At 45.0% G+C, this 24,544-nt stretch overlaps 2 protein-coding genes across 3 annotated transcripts; one reads left to right on the forward strand and one right to left on the reverse strand.

Moving 5' to 3' along the window:
• Positions 1-1,750: 1,750 nt before the first annotated feature.
• On the reverse strand, positions 1,751-9,132 carry LOC142898935 (tumor protein D54-like). Its single transcript, XM_076042240.1, has 10 exons — positions 9,005-9,132; positions 5,262-5,357; positions 4,822-4,931; positions 4,576-4,724; positions 4,304-4,351; positions 3,857-3,958; positions 2,994-3,020; positions 2,734-2,769; positions 2,595-2,643; positions 1,751-2,512 (listed from the first exon to the last, which is right to left on the reverse strand). The coding sequence occupies exons 2-10, from the start codon at positions 5,272-5,274 to the stop codon at positions 2,435-2,437; spliced, it is 612 nt and encodes a 203-aa protein (XP_075898355.1). The 5' UTR covers positions 5,275-5,357; positions 9,005-9,132; the 3' UTR covers positions 1,751-2,434.
• On the forward strand, positions 6,298-24,236 carry fam120c (family with sequence similarity 120 member C). Of its 2 annotated transcripts, XM_076042238.1 has the most exons (18): positions 6,298-7,902; positions 10,456-10,702; positions 10,815-10,897; positions 12,421-12,549; positions 12,800-12,902; positions 12,995-13,068; positions 13,610-13,733; positions 13,854-13,884; positions 14,944-15,106; positions 15,205-15,288; positions 15,399-15,570; positions 16,646-16,895; positions 17,707-17,821; positions 18,174-18,383; positions 18,734-18,974; positions 19,254-19,389; positions 19,769-19,832; positions 19,932-24,236. In XM_076042238.1, the coding sequence occupies exons 1-18, from the start codon at positions 7,360-7,362 to the stop codon at positions 20,187-20,189; spliced, it is 3,027 nt and encodes a 1,008-aa protein (XP_075898353.1). In that variant the 5' UTR covers positions 6,298-7,359; the 3' UTR covers positions 20,190-24,236. The 2 variants fall into 2 exon arrangements, with proteins under 2 accessions (XP_075898353.1, XP_075898352.1); XM_076042237.1 differs by having other exon boundaries at positions 6,299-7,902; positions 13,610-13,884.
• Positions 24,237-24,544: the final 308 nt, after the last annotated feature.

The raw sequence follows: 24,544 nt of genomic DNA on the forward strand, positions 1-24,544 counted from the left end.
GAGGCAGACACTCTTGCGCACTCGAGCATTTACGTAGGCTGCATCTGAATGTTGTCCTTTTGAGAGGCAGGTGCTGAACCTTTTTAGACGGGGTGTCGGGGTAACTTTGAAATCTCTTTTTAGATCTAAACGTTGACGTTGGAAAACGTTCGACGCTTGAGGACGCAACATCCTAAAGACTCGGATGCGTAAAGATTAAAGTCGTGTCTATTTATGTTTGTATTTATTTATTTATTTGTTTATTTAATTAATTGTTGACCTACCTGATTTAAAGAGGCAGTCGATGTTGTCGTCGGCACCGGAGACGGTTGACAAGGTGCGGATGGCTGGAAGTGGATGAGGTGTTAGTGGTTCCAATGGCCCATTTGTGGTTTGGCTTCGTGCTGTGACCCGTGCCGGTCAGCTCCCTGCTGCTCCTGTTGGTCTCTGAGCGCAGCCGCCCCGCTTTATATGACGTCTGCTGGCCCGGAGCTCGTGCTGCCTGTGTCAGTGGGCGGAGCCTGTGGGCAACTTAGCTCGAGGACACGGAACGTGCCGTTGTTCAGGACCCCGGTGACTCCAGGCTTTGAGCCTCCTGGAGGCTCCGATTACCGGGAATATAGGGCCGGCGCGCGCTGCTGGACACCTGCCTGCTCTCTGGCCGATATAGGTCTTCAAGGACAAACTGGAGAGCAGCGTCCTCCCCATTCACAGTCACATTCAGCTCCCCATCAAAGTTTGTTCGCTGCAAACTATTTATACAGATTAAATTCCATATTTTGGGCTGGATTCAAACTAAAACGTAGCCAACTGCGATCACAAAGGCTTGAAGTTCATGCAAATGTAGCTGATCATGGAAAACGACTGCATTTTAATCTGTTACCGATGGAGACCGCCCTGATATCATGCGATTAAAACAAACAACTCATTTCGCCTCGCCGCGCAGGTGGTCAGCACTGGTCCGGCCGAAGTGCGCCCTCTGGCGCCAGAGCGCACGTATCACACCTCTTTGTTTGAACTGCGAAAGAAACCGTCTAAATCCCATGTGAATATACAAAATATTCAAATTAAGACAGGGGACTACCTCGAGTTTTGATTGCATGGTGAGGAGAACAGCGTAAATTGGTAAAACAAGGATTCAAGTTAAAGGAACATCTTAAAAAAAATAATAAGGCACCAACGGCAAGTCATACAAAACAAGCTCTTTATTTTAACTTGTTTTTAATATGAAATTATGATCTATATTTTTTTCAATTAGTAGATACCTTTGACTATTCTGCTTCCAGACCAGTTGCATTAGCAATGAAGCGCAGCCCCTGGCAACTTGGTCTGAGAATGTGCCAGGTGCACCAGGCACTAGTATCAACTGCACAACATAATCTGAATGACATTTGAAGCTGTGATGGACCAAAAACAAAAAGCAAGACAAACAGAAAAAAAACACCAGGGAGTACGATTCATTTCTAGCTCTCATAAAGATTAACAAGAAAGTGGAGGAGATGTGCATAACCTATGTCATAACTTGTAGTTGTATCAGCTCTCATTTGTTTTACCAAAACTGTACTTGCAGTTTGGCGACACAACAGTGCAGTGGTTAAGCCCTGTTGTTGCCTCACAGCAAGAAGGTCCCAGCTTGGATATGGGGGGCCTTTGTGTGGAGTTGGCATGTTCTCCTCGTGTCTGCATGGATTCTCTCTGGGTTCTTTCCTCCTACAGTCCCAAAACATGCATGTGAGGCCAACTGGGAATTCTAAATGGTCTGAATGCGACTTGTCCACGCTGTATCTTGCCTTTGCCCTATGGCAGCTGAGAGAGGCTCCAGCAGACCCAACACAACCCTGGATGCACGAGTAGTACAGAAGATGGATGTACTTGCAGTTGTTGACAGTGTAGTAATACAATCATGCCTACTTCTGAATGTATACTGAGTATACAGCGCCACCCAGAGGCTGTGTAAAATATAGCCAATGCATTTCATGTCAGAGTTTTGACGCAGTTAATGGAATCTGAAGGGGGAAACAAATGTTTGGGCCAAATGCAATCAGAAGCAAACGACAGCATTAGACATTCAATGGGCTTTAATTGAAAAATGTTAAGTACAAAAATACTTATTCTTCTGCACAAACTTTATACAGCCTTGTGTCTTGTCTTGCCAGTGTTGTAATTAATGCCAATGAATGTTAATTTTTTTGGACTGTCACACATTAAAGACAATTGATATATTGCACATATACATAGAACCAAAATAACATTTATGACACACTTTTACAACATACAAAAACAAGACACATTCACATGTTAAAAACTACTTTTGTGACTGAACATTCTGATGAATAAACTCTACACGATATGTATGTAACTGTCAAAAAACAATTGTACATATTCACAATGCTGGGGGAAAAAATGCTGCATTTTTATATGAAAAACAAATAGCTGTGAAGTCAAAGGGTTCGTCTCACGTCCTGTGGCGATGGGATCTTCTTTCAAAGCCGTTTGTTGCTTTATTGTTGGCCACATCGCCAGTCACCTTGTCCTGTGCCGATCAGAAAGTACTGAGGTGAACACTTACACAGGAAGAACTCTGGTTACTACGAATATGCTACAAGGACGCTCACCTTCATGTTGCCATACACTTCCTCAATGGACTTGAAAGTGGAAGAATGTCTGGAGGGAAAATGAAACATTTTTTTTTTTTAATTCTGGAAATGAGAGGTGAACGGTTGATGCTGAAACTGATCATTTTTTATTTTTTACCTCATAGTAGGCACACTCATAGTGTGACCCAGTGTGCTAGGGTTTCATATTGAAGAGACAGCAAGGAAATGTTTATTATGATTAGATAATTGAAAGTAAGAAGAAAGACATGCATGTAGAGTGATAACGTCAGGTTATCAAAAATGTACAATTGTTTAGTTGTAAGCCATTTTGTAGTTTGCCCTGGGAAAAATAAAGTACTCGGAGTCTGATTCTTATCTATATTCACACCACTGAAACAAGTGTCAAAGAGAGCTTACCGTGGTGGGCTTGGGAGAGACAGAGTCCTATTAAGACAAAGAAGCAGAGATAACGCCACATCAGTGCCTGTTCCCACATGGACGAAAACAACAGACTTAACAGCTTCTGCTGCAGGTGTTCGGATGTACTGCCGTTAGAGGATTACGATTGCTTACCGGCGAAAACAAAAGCAAAACAACAACGAAATAGCATAGGACGACCTTAGGCCTTGAGCCTATGTTCAACATACAAATATATTAACTAACCCTAAAGGTTTTTCTTTTTTTACAAACCTTGCTGATTCTTGACACTATTCAAACATTTACAGCAAAAGAAACAGCACCTGATGTGCCTTACTCTTGTGTGTGTGTGTATCCATTTGTATTTGAATAAAATCCATTATTAGATCTAACAAATGTAATCTATTGTTTTTCACAATTCCTGGAATTTCTTGCAATGATTATGAGACATTAAGCTACTCATACTTGTGTATATTGTATATTTGATTTCTATAAATACAGTATAAGCAAGAAAATTGTGCAAATATATTACATATGTACAAAGTTCTCTTACATTCAAAGCAATCAAGACATAAAACAATGAAAATGTAATATTGCAATAATATACTTGTACTCTCAATGTACATTTAATACAGTGCCCACTTGAGGCACTCTGCTTCTTCTTTTGCGCAATAGCTGCCTGTTATTAAATCCTCTGGACTTGAGTTTTTAATGCTTTGTTATGAACAATGAACATGCTCGAGTTGTACTTTTGTAATGTCTTAGATCTCTAATGTTAAACAAACCCAATGTAAAAAACAAACAAAAAAACCCTGTGACGGAACACTTATTTCTTGAAATGGGGAGGCAAAAGTCATAGGTACCTCATGTCTGCCAGCCTTCTTGTGACAGCAACACCCATGGTTGATAGTGCAGAGGATGTCACCTGGCCTGCGTGAGAGAAACCCTCTCGTGTTCTCATGTATCTGGAGGTAACAGTAAATAGATGAGAGAACTCATCACGAAAGGAAAAAAGAAACAACACGTGAAACAGATTGAAACTGTTGACAGCAAACCACTGCATGTCACTGACTTCAATCCATGAAAATTCAACCACTGTGGGGTTGCTTTGCTGCTGTTCACTAATACTAGTACCACTTGTGCTAAGTCAGGCTGTAAAGCTATTAAGAGGGCACTGATCCCATTTGACCTAGAAAATCCTATCTCTTCAACAGCTGATCCCTCTTTCACATGTGAGCACAGGACGTAGACACTAGGGAACCTCAGGCGACAATTCTTGTTTGAATGATTGCATAATAACCAGGACTTACACGTCAGAGTGGCTGATGTCCTCCAAAGTTGCAGAAGCTGAGAGATATCTGAAATCATAGCGAAACATGAACAAGTGAATGACCTCTTTTTAAGACCAAATCTCCATCTGATGCACTTTCCATGGTGATGTAACCGTCGCTCGGAAACAATGCGTGGCAAATCCTTCAACACTGGAAGGGTTGGAGGAAACTTGCTTGCAGATTAAACCTTCACTCTCAGTACTATTTAAAACTAACAATGAGAAAGTCACTAATGTTAACATGCCACTTACGGGGATGAGGTTTGGACGTCGTGCCACCCTTTGGAAAGGCTCTCTTTGATATTACTCAATGGACCTAAGCCGAGCTGCCTCCTGATGTCTGCTGCACATTTTTCCTTCACCAAAAGCACCTGTCGTAAAGTCTGAATTTCTTCCTCCATCTATGCAAGAGAAACAAAAAAAGAGGGAAAAAAATGAAAAAGGGCCAGACAGCATGCTACTAAACCAGCCCAACAACAATAACAGAAGCTGACATACCTTTGCAAGTTCTGTACGAAGATGGTCTGGGTCTTCCTCAATCAGGTCTGAGGGTGAACATCCATTTACCCTTGTGGAAAAGCTCATAGGCGATGAGGTCCCTGCAAAACCTGTCAACATTTAGATAGATAGATACATAGATAGAGAGATAGATGGATCTTGTAAAACATAAACACTTGAAATGTGTAAAAAGTGTTATTAATAGCATTTTCAGATAAACATGCAGAGCGGCTGTCCATTGAGCTGAGTCCCACTAGCGTGAAGCTAATAGGCTAACAACAACCAACCTGTTGCGCATTCAGACCTCGACAGTCACATCACGGACACTAAGCAAACACTTCGTTGACAACAAAAGCTGATCGAGACACCGGTGATGACAAATTTACAATCAAACCAAATCAATACAGATAGAGAGAGAGAAAGAGAGACTTTTTTTTTACCTGGTCGATTCATCACTGCTGCCACTTTCTCCTGGGGATGTTTTCAGTGTAATAATAACCCGGACTCCGCGACCAATCAGGAGGCGCTGGCAAGGGCTGCAGAAGGGAGGATTAACATTCGGTACGCACACACACACACACACACACACACACACACACACACACACACACACACACACACACACAAAATTGCAACATTTGTGGCCCTGTAATATCCGAAAAATAATAATCTACAACATCGTATTGAGCATTACCCATTCATCAGCAGTCCTGTCTTTCATGTTGTATCGTATTTGTATTTGTACTGTATATGTTTGGACGGGGATTGTAAAATTTCGTTGTACACGTTTTCCGTGTTGCAATGACAATAAAGCCAAATAGCATACCATCAATGCACTTGAAACACTTTACACATATCGTTTAATATTTTCCGTAAATTAGCACAGCTGATTTACAGATTTTTGTCTCCATCTACTGGTGTCCCCGGTGTTTCCGGGGCTTGGCAGTAACCCCCCCCCCCCAATCATTCTTCTCATGCTTCAGAAAAGTTCCACAGGGACAAGTCCTTATTTTATATATACATGCATAATAACCTGTTACACGTCAACATTATTGACCATCGACACATTCGTTTGTTTCTGTATGCATATATTCACGGGTTCCCCTTGTATGGTAACTGGTTAGAACAAATAAGAACACGTGCATACGGGTACTTTGACAACATGTGCTGTCAGAACATGACTTTGCAAACTTTATCACTCATACTATGCGTTAAAGTATAACGCCATTCCCAATGGACAGCGGACGAATATACGTAGTTCCAGTTCACGGCACTTGTCTGCCACTTGGGGGAAATTTTGTGCTCCCGTTTTTATCCCCAATTCAACGAGCGAACTTCACGTGACGGTTAGTGTAGTTTTCTACTGTTTATCATTCCAGAGCAGTGCGCAGGCTGTGTCGCGTCAAAATACTACAATTCCCAGTCCTCTGTGCGGCGGCAGCGCCACCTCTCTCCCTCCCTCCCCCTCCGCCTTCCCTCCCACTCCACTGGGCCGCGAGGAAGTCGCAAGATGGCTGACGTCGTTTGGAAGTAATGTTCCCCTCCGCAACATGAAGCCGTGAGTGTGGAAGAAAGCGAGGGAGGCACCATCGGGCTTTTATTTTTATTTTATTTTAGTTGCTTTTGTTTTATTTCGTTAAACATCCATCTCATTCCGCGTCGTGTCCACCCCCGGACTTGTTCTTCGGGAGTTGACGCGTCAAATCACGCCGGGGACCCCTGCCAGAAGCTAACAGCTAGCCACACACTTAGCAAATGTTAGTTCAGCTAGCCAGTTAAGCCAGGCACACGGCTCTTCTTTTAGTTTGTTTTAATGGTAATTCAGATATCTACAAAGCCCACAAGCTTCGTTACACACGTGGTGATATTCGACATTAATAGCGTCAGATATTTTGTCTTGTCAGACAGAATTTTTTTTTGGAAAGGCGGCTCGATTTAACATCATGTCCGCGAACTGCTCATCCAGCCTGTGGATTGCTAACTAATGCGCAATCTTGCATCTGTTTCATCTGTTAAAAAAGCAGCACGACAGTGGCTGTGTCCGCATTACTCGTTCATTTAAGCAACTTTGCCGCGTTTCCGATCACCGTTGTCATCTGGATTTATGAAGCGGGTCTCGTCCAGGCCAAACTATGAGAGCAAGGAAATATGATGAACTTTCTGTGGTTGTAGGTAGCTACACTGGCCTTGCTGGCATCTAACCAAAAACCCCACAGGGATGGACACTATACCGAGCAGTCACAACCAAAACTGAACAATTGGGCCTTTCGATATCTCGATATAAGTAACGCTAACTGAAGCTAACAGTCGTGCAAGCGGTGCACGGTCGCACGTTTTGAACCAATCCGGGCGACAAGTTGTTTTACAGGTTTCACTAAATAAAAGTACAGTCGGTCACTTTCTGCGGAGACTTGAGTTAGCTTTGCCTCCAGTGCACAGCTAGCTTCAGTGTCGACCCCACATCACATTTCAAACACGGCGTACAGAACGTATTCCGAGCCCGCTCCCGGCCAGACGCACAGGCTCAACAACACCGTCATGGGAGTGCAGGGTTTTCAAGAGTATCTAGAGAAGCGCTGTCCCGGGGCCGCGGTCCCTGTGGACCTGCTCAAGCTCGCCCGCACCGTGGCCCGCCAGCCGCCTCCTCCTCACCACCACCACCATCACCCACACCACCACCACCACCACCACCCTCATCATCACCCCGGGCCCATGCCTCCCCCGCCTCCGCCCGCCAGGATCCTCATCGACGCCGACTCCGGCCTGCAGCGCCTCTACGGCGGCTACCAGACGGACTGGGTGTGCGGGGGCGAGTGGAACGCCATGCTCGGCTACCTGGCCGCCCTGTCGCAGGCGTGTCTGTACCAGGGCGGCCTGGAGCTGGTGGTGGTGTTCAACGGCACACTCGGCAAGGAGCGCTGGCCCGAGTGGGCGCGGCGAGCGCAGGGCCAGCGACAGACGGCACAGCTGATAGTCAACCACGTCGGCAGCAAGGCCACCCCGCCTCCACGGGCATGGTTCCTGCCCCCAGCCTGCCTCAGCCACTGCGTCCGCCTCGCCATGTTCCGCTTCAGAGTGCGGGTGAGCAACGTTCCGACCCATGCCAACCACTCCTACCTCGCAGCACTCTCCCCCTTTTAATAGCCAGTAGCACCTATCGTTGTTTGAACAGTTTCAATGACGAGCTCGCACTACTGATCACTAACGGATTAAGAAACATTCTCAGAGTGAGAACAAAATATAACAAACATTAATTATCTATCTATCTATCTATCTATCTATCTATCTATCTATCTATCTATCTATCACCTTCTATTGTTCTAGAATTCTATCCATTAATCTATCATTCACAGTCACCACATCTTGAATCTCCCTGTGCAGGATTATTGAATATATGCAGAATGATTACATTCTATAGTTTTAGATTATGTTGACTGTTTTAGTGTTTAGTTGTTCCGCTTTAGAGTGCGGGTGCGCCACGTTCCGACTCATGCCGAACCCCCTGCTTTGCAGCACTCCCTCTTTTTCATAGCCTGTAGCATCTACCGGTGTTTGACCAGTGTAAATGACGAGCTCTTCTCACTACTGTAATGCCTAATCCTGGAATGTTGCGTTCAAATGGCGCACAAACACAGACAGGCCAGTGATCTGATCTGCGAGCCGTCCTGCTGCCTTGCATGGGGGTTTGAGGTTTTTCATTTTGCAAATGCACGCTGTGTGGGGCGGTTGAGTGGGGAAGAGGCGTGTTTCCACTATATGACAGATTTTTTAGCCGCACGAGTCAGTGGCAGTCAGCCAAACTAGTCTGTACATTATTTTCAGATGGGGCTTGGAAGCAATTGTACTCCATGACCTAATCTAGCCTATATATTACATAATATGAACTCAGTGAACTTGTCATAGATTGCAGAACAACCGCTGGGTGGGAAGACTATTTATAGGGGGCCAGCTTGCTGATCGTGTACATAGTAATTGTTACGTGTTTTTTTTATGACTGCTGCTTGGGATTGAGTGTCTTCACTGAATTCTGCATGAATTCACTTATTCTGATTTTAAACTTAAATCTACACTATTCCTAGCATGGTGTACGTAACCTGTCCAGATCATCTTATACACTGTAACAGACGTTGGTGGGTGAAATTTAACTTGACATAATTTGTTTGAAAATGCAGAAGTGACTCACAATGTTTGCTGGAGACACGTAGTAAATGCTTCTGATCCCCTTGTCTGCCTGTCAGGGTTTTTCTGCTGCAGTTTGTGTTGGCTGACTTGTCTTGCCTTTGTTCTACCTTATCTTCACTTTGCATGATAGTTTGAAAGACAATACCCAAGTGTGTGAGAGAACTCTTGTTAGAGTAGAAATATCCCACGCACAGAACAGAGTACAGAACAATGTGCTCTGCTGTTCCTCATACACGTTGCTGCCCCATTTCTAACAGTTCCCATGCATATTTTTCTATTGTGCATGCACACAAACTACTTCTGCCAGTTGAAGTATCTCAATTCTGTCATTGCTCTAATCCCATGTGCTGTTTCTGTTCAATGTCCAGTTGTGCTTTATTCCACGTAAATACAATTCCTAATATAAAGTTGTTAGTGCCTAATATTGGTTTGTTGGGGTCGGTTGTAATGTAAATATGTCTATAAAATCAATATTCTCCCCCATGTATCTATTCATTTTGAGAAAGAAGTTTTAGTTTTGTGTTATATATTTTTTGTCTCATATATAATCAGGATGATGCATGCAATATTTTCTACACTAAATTAAATAACTACAAATTATTTGATTTAATTTAAAATATGATGTTATGGCACACACAGCATCATCCTAAACATCCTTGGTTAAATGTCATTTTGGCAAGCAACCGCAATGTATTACTATTACTAGTGGGAAGGTCCTGGGAGGCCCAAAGCCATTTTTAGTCATGGGGCCCAAAATTTCCAGCAGTGCCCCTGTGTTACTAGTATTACTATTACTGCCCTAAGGGGTATTTATGGGAATGGGTTGTTTTTTTCCTTTCAGAAGCGACATCTCTGTGTCTTCCCAACAGAATTCTATAAATCACAGGTGTAGATCAAGATTACGTTAAAAATGTGAAAAGCGAAAAAAAAGAGGGGAATTATGAAACAAAACTGTTCAAACATCCATTAGTAGTTACTGTTTGATCTAATCTGAAAATGTCCTTGGCTTTATTTTAAACACTCGCCTGTTTAAACACAGCCTAACCGCAGTTAATATTGCAGCTCTAACAAAGTGTGTGTATGCAAGATATATATATTTTTTAAGCTGAGGAAGATATAAAGTGCTAAAGTGTCTACTTTTAAGTTCCAAGAATGTTACTGTGACAAAGAAACTTCAAACATCTTACCAGCACTGGCATAAATGGTCAATGGTCTGCACTTAGATAGCGCTTTCCAGCACCTTCACGGTACCCCAAAGTGCTTTACAATGGCCTCTCATTTACCCATGCACATGCACATTTGTACACCAATGGAGCAAATGAGTGGTTATCATTAGTAAAATTATTATTTTTATGCCAATTGACCTTTTCCATGTAAATATTTGGTCATTCCAAACGTGCAAATTTCAGGACTGCAGGCCCTCCACTGAGTTTATCCCCTCTGCACCTGTAGGTTGTACAGACTTTGGAGGACCACCACCAGGAAGTGCTGTCCCTCTACAGGGACTTTGGATTCGCTGGCTTGATTGCTCAGGATTCTGAGTTTGCCCTCTGCAACGTACCTGCCTACTTCTCCTCACACGCACTCAAACTAAGCTGGAACGGCAAGAACCTGACCACGCACCAGTATCTGCTGTCTGAGGCCGCCAGGCAGCTCGGACTCAAGACACAGCACCTGCCATGCTTTGCTGCTCTTCTGGGTGAGGGTCAGCACATGGACACGTGTGATCTTTTGCTGTGTAAATCAAAGAGAGACCTTGACTTTCCCCACTGTCTTTAGACAATATTTCCAATCAATTTGCCTCCTTGCAGGAAATCATATTCTGCCTGATGAGGACCTGGCTGCCTTCCACTGGAGTCTGTTGGGACCAGAACACCCACTTGCTTCCCTCAAGGTAGAGTGTTGTCAAGTCAAAGTTTCAAACGCACTGTAGCCTTTTCAATTTCTACTGCACAAACACACCAAGAACTGGAAGTAGTGTTGCGGTCAAGACCGCACCAAGACATTATGAAGGGTAGGGTGTATCGAGATCGAGACAAGACCAAGACTTTATATATCAAAGAAAAATAACAGCAAAAATGGAAAGAAATGACCAGTGTCTTTTTTTAAATTCAAGTTTGCTTCTAAATTGAACAGCAACATCTCTCTTCAGCAAAGTATCGCTTAATAATTTTCAACATTTTGCTGATTTGCTGACTATTTTGAACCATTTTCAAAAAACAAGTTTGCTTCATAAAATTAAAAAATAAATTGAAATAAATTAACAAGGAGTAAGGGGGTGTGTCACTCTGGGTGTCACAAACAGCTGGATTCTTTTCCGTTATTATCGTGTCATTGTAGTGTTGGCTGAGTCTTGACCGGTCTCGATCAAAAATCCTGAGCCCCCCCAGTCTGAGACCGGGACAAGACCCAGTATCAATGCCTTCCAGTCCGAGACGAGACCGAGACCCTTGAAAAGTGGTCTAGAGGCCGAGACCAATCTCAAATACTACAACACTAAGTGGAAGTACTGATTAAGAAACATTCTTATAGAAATGATTCCAACTCACACGTTGGAGTGAGAACAAACATGAACAAAATATAACATTAACATAGCATTAATCTTCCCGAAGAAGATGGTATCTGTCTATCATCTATGCAGTGTTACCCCTATTTCACACCAGAAGCGCCAGCAGAGCGTCCGCGTCGGCGCAGTAAAACGCGACGCTTCAAGTCAATGAGCAGGCTCACACCAGGCGCAGAGCGGCCGCGTTTCAGAAGCGTCCCAGAAGCAGTAAAACGCGACACGCTGGAAAAGAACGCCGCCGTTTATTCTTTGACACTTGACGCGTCCCTACTGCGTCAATCGCAGCAGGTAGGATCGTTCAGACAGGAAGTCAACGGTGTAAAAACACGGTGGATCCGGTTGATTTCATCATAATACACAGTGTGCTGAATTTTACTGTGAGACATCAACGTGATGCATCGGCTTCAACGCTGTTGAGATCGGCCGTCAAACAATAACAGATTTCACTTTGAATCTCAAACTATGATGAACAAAATACATGTATACTTTAAATACCTGCATTTTGTATGATGCCAGCAGTTCGGTTCATTATTATTTTTCTTTTTTACACACATCGATACTTGGAGACACTGTTGGGACGGACAAAAGAGGTTTGTTTCATTGTTGTTTTCTTTAAATACACGGCAAACTACCGGGGTTGTCGGGCGATCTTGTAATCATCGCGTGAACCGGTTGAGCGAGACGTCTACGCATACGCTCTGCTAATGCTCTGCTCACGCTCTGCTCACGCTTCTGGTGTGAAATAGGGGTTAGTGTTTAACTCCAAATTTACATGCGTGGGGAAAAAAAAAACTGATGTGACCATTCAGCTTGGGTATAAATGCAAATTGATAGAGTGTTTGTTTGTGTAGGTGCGAGCCCACCAACTGGTGCTGCCACCCTGTGAGGTGGTGATCAAGGCTGTCTCAGAATACGTTTCCTCCATCAAGGACCTCGGGAACCTCGACGCCATAGCCAGAGATGTCTTCAAACAGTCACAGGTATTTCAAGTGTGCACGGCTGCAACAGTTACTGACTATGCATTGCCAATATACAAATTGGGTTAGTTTTTATGTCCATTTCACGCATCCGTCTCTTGAACCACACACCCTTGTCAGCATTTGCACTTCATCAAACATGACTGTCAAACAACCCCTTTCCTTGATAGAAGGAACCAGGTTAAATTCACACATGGCAGAATTTAAATTTTGTCGCCGGTCATTCTAAAGTTTGCGTGTTTGCTTCTTTTAGTCCCGTATGGAGGACAAGGTGGAGCGTTTCAAAAAAGCAGTGGAATACTTTTCAGCTGCCTCCAAACCGCGCTCACCAAACATGGGCCCCCCCTCATTCATCTGTAAGTGTTAGATGGTCGATTTAACTGGTCGCCCACGTCGTCATGCCATCTTGAAGACGTCTAATTTTCTCATCTCATGTCTTTGCGTGCAGTACCTGGGTTTGGACCCAATCCATTTGGAGGACCACCTGGCCACCTGGGGCCAATGCAGCCTGGAAAGAACCAGGTAGATTGATAATCGGCTTGGCCTCTTCGGGGTGGGGATGGGGTGTGTGCGCATGCATGCATGCGCCTTTTCCTGTTAAGATATGATAAATGGATGACTGGACAAAAACCTCTGTAACGGTTTAATTATAGCAAACCTGTACAGGTTTTTTTTATTATGAACTAGGTCTCAGAAAGTGCAGTGTGCGTGTGCGTGTGCGTGTGTGTGTGTGTGTGTGTGTGTGTGTGTGTGTGTGTGTGTGTGTGTGTGTGTGATATGCTCTTTGTTCCACATGAATCTCAGTGGAGTGGATTAAGATTTTTTTGAAATCCCTTGGTGGCATGTGCTCATTTAGGGGCAAAAGTGGCCGAAGCGCAGCGGGGGGGCGTGGGTGGGGTGGGGGCCGGGGGGGGACGTCACAGTTCTTTCCATTCTAATCCTCCTCCCAGCCTTGATTAGACTTCTTGTTTGATCTGAAATTAAACAGGATTGTCTTAGTCCCCTCCTCTGAGATCTCCTCTTCCTTCCCCTCTCACTCCACTCTTTATCTTTCCCACAACAGTTCCCACCTCCACAGGTCCCAGGATTTAAGCCACCCTATCACAATGCCCCGTACGGACCAGGCTCCGCCCCCTTGTTCCAGAACCCACCACTGCCTTCCCAAGACGGCAACGATTCGCTGACGAGCAAGATGGGCTTCGCCGATTGGTCAGCTCCTTACGACTCTGCTCAGGGGGGAAATCGATTACCCAACCATCACACCAGCACTCAGTCTGGTCCTTCTCCGTCTCCCTCCTCTTCATCAGATGGAGATGAACCCAACGACAGCAACGCAAAGTAAGTCAAATGGAAGTTTGCACTTTTTCTTAAGAGATCCATCGGAGAAAAGAAGCTGCTGGCATTGTGTGTCTTAGTTATATGCAAGGAAAACTTGCAAACTTAATTTAAAATGGCTTTAATCTGGAAAAGGGCCGTTTCGTCTCTCCCTCTGTCTGTGTGTTGAGTTGGAGTCTCTTTGTATTGGCGTACATACTGTCCTCAGCTGAAAAAAATACAATTTCACACTCTAAAGGTCCTTACACACCAGGCAATATGCGAAGCAACGCAAATAAATGACACAAAAATGTAAATTTTTTGCCCGCAAATTTTTCCTGTACACATGTAGCGCGAGGCAAAGATGCGTTAAAAATAAAATTCATTAACTTTTGACGCTTTCTTTCGTGCAAAGGAGAAACAATGGAGTCTGGATAGTTGAATTAACAAAGAAAAAGAAAAGAATAGAAGTCTTTGGGTTCACCCAATATTGTTCTTAGGAGAGGAGATGGGTGAGTTCAACACGACGATCCAGGAGCTCAACTTTTACGCAGTGAAATTTCGCCAGGACTTAAGAATATCTGTCGGTCAATTTGAAGGACTGCTCCGTCAACTGGCTCCACGTTTGCAGAGGGAGAGAACAAATGATAAACCTCTCGGTCATGATGAATAAATGTGGACTAGGGCTGATGCAGCCAGGTAAGTTTTGATGTGACACCGTTGACATGCCAACATCATTTTGATTGGTCAGCGGTCCGGCTGGCGGCGTGGAAGGTTGCATCGACTTTTAAGAGGTTTCAAAAAAAATGTTTTTAATTATTTGCCTCGCAAATTCGCTCCTGGTGTGTAAGGCCTTTGAGGAAGAAGTTATAGTTTTTACTGTTTTCACCTAAGTATTGCTTACTTTATTTAATAGCAAACGATCAGCTCCACACCTCGGGCAGTAGGTGTGTTTTAAGTTAAGACTGACATGATACGCACACTCACATACACACATACACAAGCATTAACACAAAATGCCAGACCTGCACACCTTAACACGCCCGTAACCCCTCCCCCCTCCCCCCCTCTCTTCCCTTCCAGCCATTTGACAGACAAGCCCTCTCGGTGGGAGGATCCTGCTGGAAGAGGGGGCCCAGCCTCTGGAGACGGTTCCCAAGGAAACGGGAGCGGGTCAAACATTCCGTCACTGTTGTCTATGGCAACACGGAGTCACATGGACATAACCACACCCCCTCTGCCTCAGGTATGGCTCCATGTGGGGATTAAGAAAAACAAACAGGAGACACTGATCAGACTTTGGTGTAGTTTGTGAAAGTTCATCGTCTTATTTGTTGCCACCAGGTCAGCGCTGAGGTTCTCCGCGTAGCTGAGCACAGACACAGAAGAGGACTGATGTATCCCCAGATTTTTCACATATTGACCAAGGTAGTGGTCGTGGAATCTTGTGCCCTTCTTGTTCTATTGTTTCTTTTTTCTTTCATTTGTCTTTTGAAGACATATCAGTCACTCCGCCTCTATCCCACTCCACCCCACAGGGAGAGATGAAGATGCCAGTGTGTATAGAGGATGAGTGTAACTCTGAGCTGCCTCCTGCCTCGTTGCTTTTCCGCGCTGCTAGACAGTACGCATACGGTGTCCTCTTCAGTCTGGCTGAAACACACCGCCGCCTGGAGAGGCTCGCCCTCCGCAAGAGGGCTCCCTTTGAAGGTAGCGCCATCGAAAAAGGCCTGTTTTGACTGTTATGTTGTGTGTACTGGTATGATCCCGACTGCACTGCTCTTCTCCATTTACTCTTTGGCACAGATTGTTACACTACCCACCAGATTAAAGCAAAGTCAAATCCTGCCACTCCTGAGAAACTAGTCCCCCAAAATGTAATGCTATAATTCTAGCTGCGTTTCTATTAGCCCTACAAGCAAAACCTAAATCTCGCAATGAAAAACTGGAAATGGAAACACCTAAACTTCGAAAAACCTCTCAAATATGACTAAAAGGTTTTTGACGCTCTCATGAGGTGGTTTTTCAGACGTATTGATATAGAGGTATATCGTAAGCGTCATGGAAACACCTTTTACCACATTTACACGGACGGGGTCATGTGACCAGTTCACTTCAAGTGAAAATGGCGCGTTATGTTTGGACAGAGGAGGAGACAGAATATTTTTTCCAAGTCATCAAAGAGAAAAATATAACAACCATTCTTGACGACAAACAAACAAAAGCAAACGGAATTCTTGGAATTAGAAATTCTATCCAGAAAATAATGAACAGAACCGGTGACAAAGGGCAGCCTGAGTCCAACATGCATTGGGAACAAGTCTGACTTACTGCTGGCAATGCGAAGCGGACTTCTACTCTGATCATACAGGGACTGAACAGCCCTTGCTCCTTTAACTCACACTATTGTATTGAGATTTCACCTATTGGGAAACTATGCTGTCTTTGGTCTTTCATGGCTTGTACTGTACCATTTATGGCATATACTTTACCATGACAACAGCAGTATTGTTTTGTCAGCATTGATTGTTTCATTACCATCTTAAAACATCATAAGCCCTCCTGATGAGCCAAAAACAGTTGCACTGTTTTAAAGGTATTCATTTTTAAATAAAAAAAAAACATTTGAGATGTTTAAAAAATGGGAACCCCTGAGAACATGTGAGTGCTTGTGACAGTTCTGCGGCAGCCAAATGACACATCTCAGATAACGTTTGAGGCTGTCAGCATTTTTACCATTTGCATGTTTTAGAATGGCCAAATGTCTTTTGTCTCTGCGTCGCAGTTCCTCCAGTGATTGTCAAAGAGTGGAGCAGTGGCAAAGCCAAGTCAGCCTTGACTCCGGAGCTCGTTCCAGCCCTGTGTTTCCGGGAGTGGACCTGTCCCAACCTGCGACGCCTGTGGTTGGGTCGTGCCAGTGAAGACCGCTCCAGGAGAACCAGGGCCTTCCTGGCCTGTTTGCGCTCTGATTGCCCAGCGCTCCTTAACCCAGCACAGGTCCCACAGCATCTGCTGCTCATGTGCTGCGTGCTCAGGTAGGGAAGGAAGTGCTTCACTTAATTGCTGTTCCATTCCAAAGCGAAAAATGACACAGCAACTACGACGTTGCGTCTATTTATAATATGCACCGATACGCTGAGATCCTTCCACACCGGGAGCGAATTTCCACGGGCCGAAAAAAGCGGCTGTTATTTTTTTGGCTCTTGTGTCGAATTTTGCAGAGGCAAAAAGGTGAACGGCCAGGCCTCTGACCAATCAAAATGTTGTTGGCATGTCGATGACATGCTGATCTTACCTCAGACATGTAGCTAGCCGCTGTTCCGGATCACTTGGCTCTCGGCAATTTGTTCTCTCCCTCTGCAAACGTGGAGCCAGTTGACAGAGCAATCCTTCAAATTGTCCGGCGGACACTCTAAAGTACTGAAGAAATTTCACTGGGCAACATTTGAGCTCCTGCATCGTCATGTTGAACTCACCCATCTCCTCTCTCAAGAACAATATTGGGTGAACCCAAAGACTTCCATTCTTTTTCCATCACCAGGAAATTATCACTTGAGGATGTAGTCAACTCCATTGTTTCTCCTTCAGTGCGAAAGACAGAGCACCAAACTTTATTCACTAATTTGCCTCGCGCCAGGAGTGTACAGGGAAAATTTGCATCTTTCCATTGTTTATTCGCATCGCTCCGCCTACTGGTGTGTAAGGAGCTTTACAGACTGAAAGTCATCTCTCATTTGTGCTGTGATCCTGTTGGAATGTTCCAAACTGTTAGACAACGTCGCGGCTCTGTAGTGCGTGTGCTGCGGTGGAGCCTGATCGGAGCTGATTGTTGTGCTTCCCCGGCAGGTATATGATGCAGTGGCCTGGGGGGAGGATCCTCCAGAGACATGAACTAGATGCATTTCTGGCTCAAGCTGTTTCCAGCCAGCTCTACGAACCCGACCAACTTCAGGAGCTCAAGGTGTGGTGTTTTTTACCCAGTCACTATATAGAGGGTCAAAATTCAGAACGTGTCCACACACAGGTGGAAAAATTCCATTTATAACTTCTTTTCATTCTTATTTTCTCGTTAAGTGAGTGCATTTCACAATAGATCTCCTTAATCTGCGACGCAGCCGCTGACTCTTGTTCTCACTACACCACATTTTGGTGCAGCTGGCAGAAATTCTTGCCTTATTCATTGAGGCCGTCCATATCTGAGGTGCTCGCCCACGCGCCATGTGTTCAGGCCCGTACAAATCCTCCTTTCCTCTGACTGCGCGCTGCCCACACCTTCGGGACGCGTTAATATTACGCGTGCGTGTGTCTGCCAGGTGGAGAAGGTGGACGCCCGCGGCGTGCAGCTGGCTTCGCTCTTCATGGCTGGAGTCGACACGGCGCTGTTCATCAATGACGTGTGCGGCCAGCCGTTGCCATGGGAACACTGCTGTCCTTGGGGCTTTTTCGATGGGAAACTTTTTCAGAGCAAGCTGGCCAGAGCAGCCCGCGACCGGGCCGCCCTGCTGGACATGTGTGAGGGGCAGGTACGTCGTCCGCGCGTGTATGCATGTGCCTGTGATTTAAAGGTCCAGTGTGTCAAATTTGGCTCAATTTATGATTTTTATATTGGGAAAAGCTTAACATACTACCCATAAATACATTTGCAATAGTGTGTAATTGCAGTAAAATAAAAGTAATTTGGTTTTCCTGCCAACAGTTCTTTTTTTATATATAAAAATATACTTGGATCAATAAGGGTCTCGCTCCCAGTTAGTTGCCATCTTGGCCCCCCCATATTTCTAAAGAAGCCTGGTGTGGACAGTCGTCCACACCAGGCTTAACAATGTGGCTCAACAAAGACAAGTTCGTAATATCTGTGGCCACATGTCTGCAGGAGGAGCTGGTGTCCAAAGTGGAGAAGATGCGTCAGGCGATCCTCGAGGGGATCAACCTGTCTCGCCCTCCTCCTCCTCCTCCTCCCCTCCCGCCTCCCGCCTTCCTGCCTCCCGCCATGGTTCACCCGTTCTACCCCATGCCTCCCCTCTACCCTCCTCGCCCAATGGGTGGCATGCCTCCTCATCATCACCCGCACCACCCACATCACCCTGCACAGCACAGACCCAGAGCCTTTCCAGGTATGGTTCGTTTTTGCATGAACTACATGGAATAACGAAGCAAAGAGATCCAGCTTTTTGGTAGCGTTAGTTACAGTCAGTTTAAGAGTTTTCTGTGATTGTTCTTATTATTATAAAGTTATAGATCACTTCATTCCAGATTAACGCTTTCCATATTCCAACCTTTTAGACTCAGAGATGAATTATTTTGGTTTAACAGAGTTGATTTGGATAAAGCAAAGGTCATCAGGTTTAGATACAAAGGTTCCTGAATCATGTGTTTCTTCCTCTTTTCCAAAGGAATCCAGTCCATCCCACCTCAGGGAGGGAAGTTGGAGATCGCTGGCATGGTTGTTGGTCAGTGGGCTGGGAACAAACCGGTCCGAGGGAGAGGGGGATTCAACATGCAGGTGGTTTCAGTGGGAGCAGGGAGAGGGTGAGTTCTTATTTTATGATTGTGTATTAAAATTTCTAAGACTGCAAATGTCAGTAAGTGTAGTTGAAGTCTGTTATCGCAACAAGTCAATTTAGTTTTTGCCGCTGTCACAACGATATGACGTCACACACTGCACGCGCTGGACGGAGCCTCCACTCCAATGTCGTTGCTACAGCAACCTGTCAGATCAGTCAACAATGTGGCCCAGCCTGAACAGAGCCAGATCCCATTTGGATACTTGCTGAAAACAGTGTGGAAAAGTCATCCCTACAAATCGGATTTGAGAAGGAATCTGATTTGAATCAGATTCGCCCGCAGTCTGAACGCAGCCTTTGATGCATCTTGCGTCACTTTGGCTTTTCCTGTTTCTTCTTGCTAGGAGGGGTAAAGAGGTCCCAGTGAAAGCAAGGGCAGTGAAAAAAGTCCCTGCCAACAGGACACAGGTACGGCACCCTCGCATGCTCTCAAACCGCGACGTCACTTCCCCTACTGTACCGTTGCCAATCCCCCCCTAACGCTCACCCCCTGCTGTCGCCCGGCAGACGTCGCCACCTCCTCCATCCAGCTCTCCCCCAAAGCTTTCAGAGGAGGCGGGCTCGACGCCAGAGGTCGCAACCCAGCAGCTGAACGGCAGCTCCGCAGCCTCCGCCATCGGCCAGCCCTTGGAGCTGGCCTCCCTGGCCCAGCCAATCTCGTGTGCCTTAGCCAGCAGAGACAACCAATCAGAGGGGGTGGAAGTGGAGGCCCCCTGTTGCCTTGACGACTGCCCATCAGACGGAGCACTACAGAAGGAGGAGTGAAGGCATCCTTGACGGGATGCGCTGCTCTGAGAGAGTTCTCTGTGTTCGACTGCCTTTCCCTGTTTTTGTAGCCCCCCCCCCCGCGCGCTAGCTGTGCTCTTTATCACATGGAGCAGGAAGTGGAGCGAGACTCCGCCTCCTCTCCTCTGCTGCTCCCTGCGATAGGCCGAAGCAGCTAGCTGTTACTTCCTTTTTAGTTTTCTCATGTGGTTTTACATTGTTTTATGAAGAAAGGTTATCTCCATGAGTCTGTAAGTGCCCCACCTCTAAGAAAAACAACAAAAACAACAAAAAAGCCACCGCACTTAGAGTGAAATATGCTTCAAGCCCCGCCCCCTATAATGACCCACCACTTTAATGAAGCCCCGCCCAAGTTGTTTGAGTATCTGTAAGGTATTGATTTTCTATATTGAGTTTTTGAGTTTCCTGTCATCCGAGCCTCTGCACCCAAATGTTAAAAAAAAATCTTGTGGTTACGGTGACAGATTGGATGTGGTTTCCATGGTTACAGCACCTAGGCCTGGTCACCATGGTCGGTAGTTGTGTGTTGATGTGGTTTGTTACCATAGCCATCGTGTGACAGGTTTGTCCTTCATGAATCTGGAGTGTGACTCCCTGAAATCGTCCCGCCAACTCTACAGCTCGCTGCACTGCTGAACACAGTGTTAGAATTGTTACTGGCAACACCCCCCCGCCCCCGCCCCCGCCCCGCCCCCGTTCTCTATCACAGGAGCACCACTGCACCGCCATGGTATTAGCGCCCTATCTTACTTTGACCGATGTAGCATTGCCTAGTGCTTAGCCGTGCCGAGACTCCATGAAGTTATGCACCTTAAGCCCCAAAGTATGCAAGATTTTAACCCACCTCCGATGCCCCCCTCCCTCTGACCCCCACCCCAAAAAAAAGTGCATTATTGTCCCCTAAGCCCACACGATCCCCTTCGTCCCAAAGCTTTGATTGTACTATCCCCAAGAGAAGCACTTAATGTTGTATTTAAAGATTTTGAATTTGAACGAGCCCCTGCACAGGTGAATTAACAGTGTGTTATTCCCGTGTGCCGTAAGTAAATCATTATGACTTGTAGAACTACATTTAAAGGTAGAAATCTATTTTGCGAGACGACAGAATGTGAACAAAGTGGTTTTGGATCAAAGAGCCACTTTGTTTTAAAAATGAATAAATGTTAAACCACACTGGACAGTCCTCTGCAAGGTGACCAGGGGATGAATATCTCTGTGGCACCTTCAGGAGTTAAGGCCAAAAACAAAAGAGAAAAAAAAATGCTGCCCAGCAAGAGATGGAAATGCAAGGTTAGGATGTGGGACACTGCTGCCAGGCACAGGTCCCTGCAGACTGGCCTCATGCTCAATCAAGAACTTTGCTACGAGGCTGAAAGGACTTCCCGATCCTTCACGTCAAGGATCACCGGGAATCTTTTCATGTTTCTATAAAGTTATTTCCAAAGTGTATTTTATTACGGCTCGCCAGCAGTGGCAGCCAGTGATTATAAAAGGGGCGTGGCAACACAGCCTCGAAAGAAAAAAAATAAAGTCCCTCCACGCTGTGGTGGTGGTGATGATGAAACAACACCAAGAGCCGTTGCCCCGCTGAGCTCCGGTGTGTCACTTTAGACCAGCAGGAAGCACTTCCCCTGCCCCTGGAGGTCCTCAGCCACACGTGGCGGAGGCTTCACGGGCCGGATCACATGACAAGGAGAGGGAGAGGCCTCATTAGCGGCAACTGTAGTGTGCCGCTCACAATCTAAGACTTCTATTCTATTGAATTGTTTTATTAGAGCACTTATGTTTGTAGAGAATCAGATGTGTCCCCCATGGTAGATTTCATCTGACTACAGAAACGCAACGTATACCATTTACCAGCAGCGCAGCTGCAGACCGACTGATAAACTGCCCGAGAGACGGTGGCCATGAACATTGTGATCTCTGCAAGCTCACTTAGAGACGTCGCTACGTTTAGAATGGGAAGAAAAAAACTAAACAAAAAACAAAAGGCAAGTCAACAAGAAGCACCTTATTTTCTTACTATGTTGATGACTTGTGCTCTATCGTGTGCCACAAAATTTGACATGGACAACGCTCTTCTTAAATGCCATGGTCAAGGGAAAAAAAAAGAAGAAAAAAAACCCAGACGATACATGTGATTGTTAATGTAGTCGCATCAGACATCCCCTCAGTTAAGAACTCGAAACCATTACAGCGAAACGCCGACAGCTCGACAGCCCCTGCAGCAGTCGTAGGGCCCGTGGTTGTGGTTTGCATGGCCAGGCCACTTGCACCAACACACAAGAAAAATCTGAGGTTTTTCGGACTTGTTAGTTGTTATCGGTAGGGATTTTAAGCACACAAAAGTGCTGTAGGTGTTTGTAGGCTTAAGAGTAGGACAAAAAAGGCTTCAAGCAGGACAGTAACACACAAGACAACAAGGCTAGGCTAGACGATATAGCTCCACTGGCCGAGAAAAAAAAAAAAAACTAAGTCTAGAATCACCAGAAGTCATATACTTAACTTGCATTCAACTTTTGACATTAGTACAAATATATGTATTGCAACAGTGCATCGATAGGAGATGGCTTTTTTTGCGGCGAGCCAGAGCGTGATCTGGCGTACGATGCCCTCTCTTGATTTGCTCGCCAGACAATAGTTAATGCACACACACACACACGCACACACAAACACAAGATACACACACACACACACACACATTTAGTTTGTTACCAGCGGCATTCTCTCTGCTTTCGTGCTGACGTGATTTTTCGTGCAGTTTCAGTTCCCAGTGGAGTGGTTGTCAGTTCATCGGAGGACATTTGGGAACACTTTTAACATTGAGTCCCGCAAAGTTTTGTACTGACTTTGGAAAGTTACATACCTGAGGTGTCAGGTAGACATAGAAAAAAAAATAAATCAGAAACCGCAAGCAACAGTCTACACATACATACAGCACACTGACACACACACACACACATACACTCTCACATAGATATTGAACCCCCGGAGTTACACAGTAGCTAGCAAGGGGGGAAAAAACTCAACACAATACATGATGTAGTGTCCCTCTCTTGTTCTCGTCTGTTTTAGTTGGATAGATATTTGATCAGTGATTTTTTTTTTTTTTGAAATGCTTGTTACCCAGACCCCACCCCTTCCTCATCTCTGCTTCCTCCCCTCCCAAAATCTGTCCACTGGCGTCTCTCTGCCCTCATTTAAAACATGCAGCCACTCTCTCTCTCTCTCACTCTCTCTCTCACACACACACACACGTACAAACACCATTCTTACGGAGTCCTAATAACCAGACCATTACACTATGTACACGTACGACCCCACACACTCACACACCTCAGTATTTCAGTTCTGTCTTTCACCTCCACCCCGTTCCCTCTCTGCCTGTCCTTTTAGCCCTCTAGGATCATTTATATTGGCTGTTTTTTTTTTTTTCTCTATTCTCTGTGGGCTGCCCCGCCCCCTTTAATCAACCCAACTAACAGGTTATATTAACGTTGATAATCAGTTTCTCTATGTATCTAGCCAGAAAAAAAACTGAAAAAAAATCAAAACGGTTTTATTCAATTGTGCAAATGTGTTTTTTCTTACTATTTTTAATGTTATTACATCTTCTAATCCTTCTACCATTCGCTTCAGTTAGTACTGAAATACGCTTAGCCAGCCTAGAGATTTGAACTGTAATGATTGCGATTTTCCTTACTTGTATTTTATATGGCATCTTTAGACCACCGTTTATTATGTACGTAAGTAACTATTGCCCGTTTTTTCGAATTGAAAATCATCGTCTGCACTATGTATTATGATTCTTCTCATAAAAAAGAAAACCCTACGCGAATTTTGTGGTCAACTCACTATCAGTCCAAGCTAAACTCTGCGCCCTTGCACAAAGCAGCAACGTCTCTCACCTGAGAACCAAAGTACGCCTAGCATTTCCCTACCCCTTACAAAGCCCCCGTAGCCCCCTCGCCTTGTCCACAATGTCAATGATTTGCCCGAGTGGAAAAAATAAAGGAAAAAAAAACATTTCAGATGAGTATGATTATATATATATTATGACATTGCAGCACGTGTGATCTATCTGATAAGTCTGTGAGGTAACAGTGTTTTTCCATTTTTTTATTTTTTGGGGGATGAGAGCACCGTAGTTGTTGTGGAGACCCAGACAAGACAGACAGACAGACAGACAGGGAAGTAGGAACGAGAGTTTGTCTGTTGTGGGCATTGTGGATAAATTCACCACAATGTTGTTTGCCGTACGGAAGTTTTGATTCCGATCTACACGACATACAAAACTTGACAGATAAGCCTGTAGTCGTCTCGGGTTTTTTTTG

This window comes from Nelusetta ayraudi, unplaced genomic scaffold, assembly GCF_046127955.1.
Source record: "Nelusetta ayraudi isolate G7.1 ecotype Tasmania unplaced genomic scaffold, CSIRO-AGI_Nayr_v1 ptg000070l, whole genome shotgun sequence".
NCBI classification, from domain to species: Eukaryota; Metazoa; Chordata; class Actinopteri; order Tetraodontiformes; family Monacanthidae; genus Nelusetta; species Nelusetta ayraudi.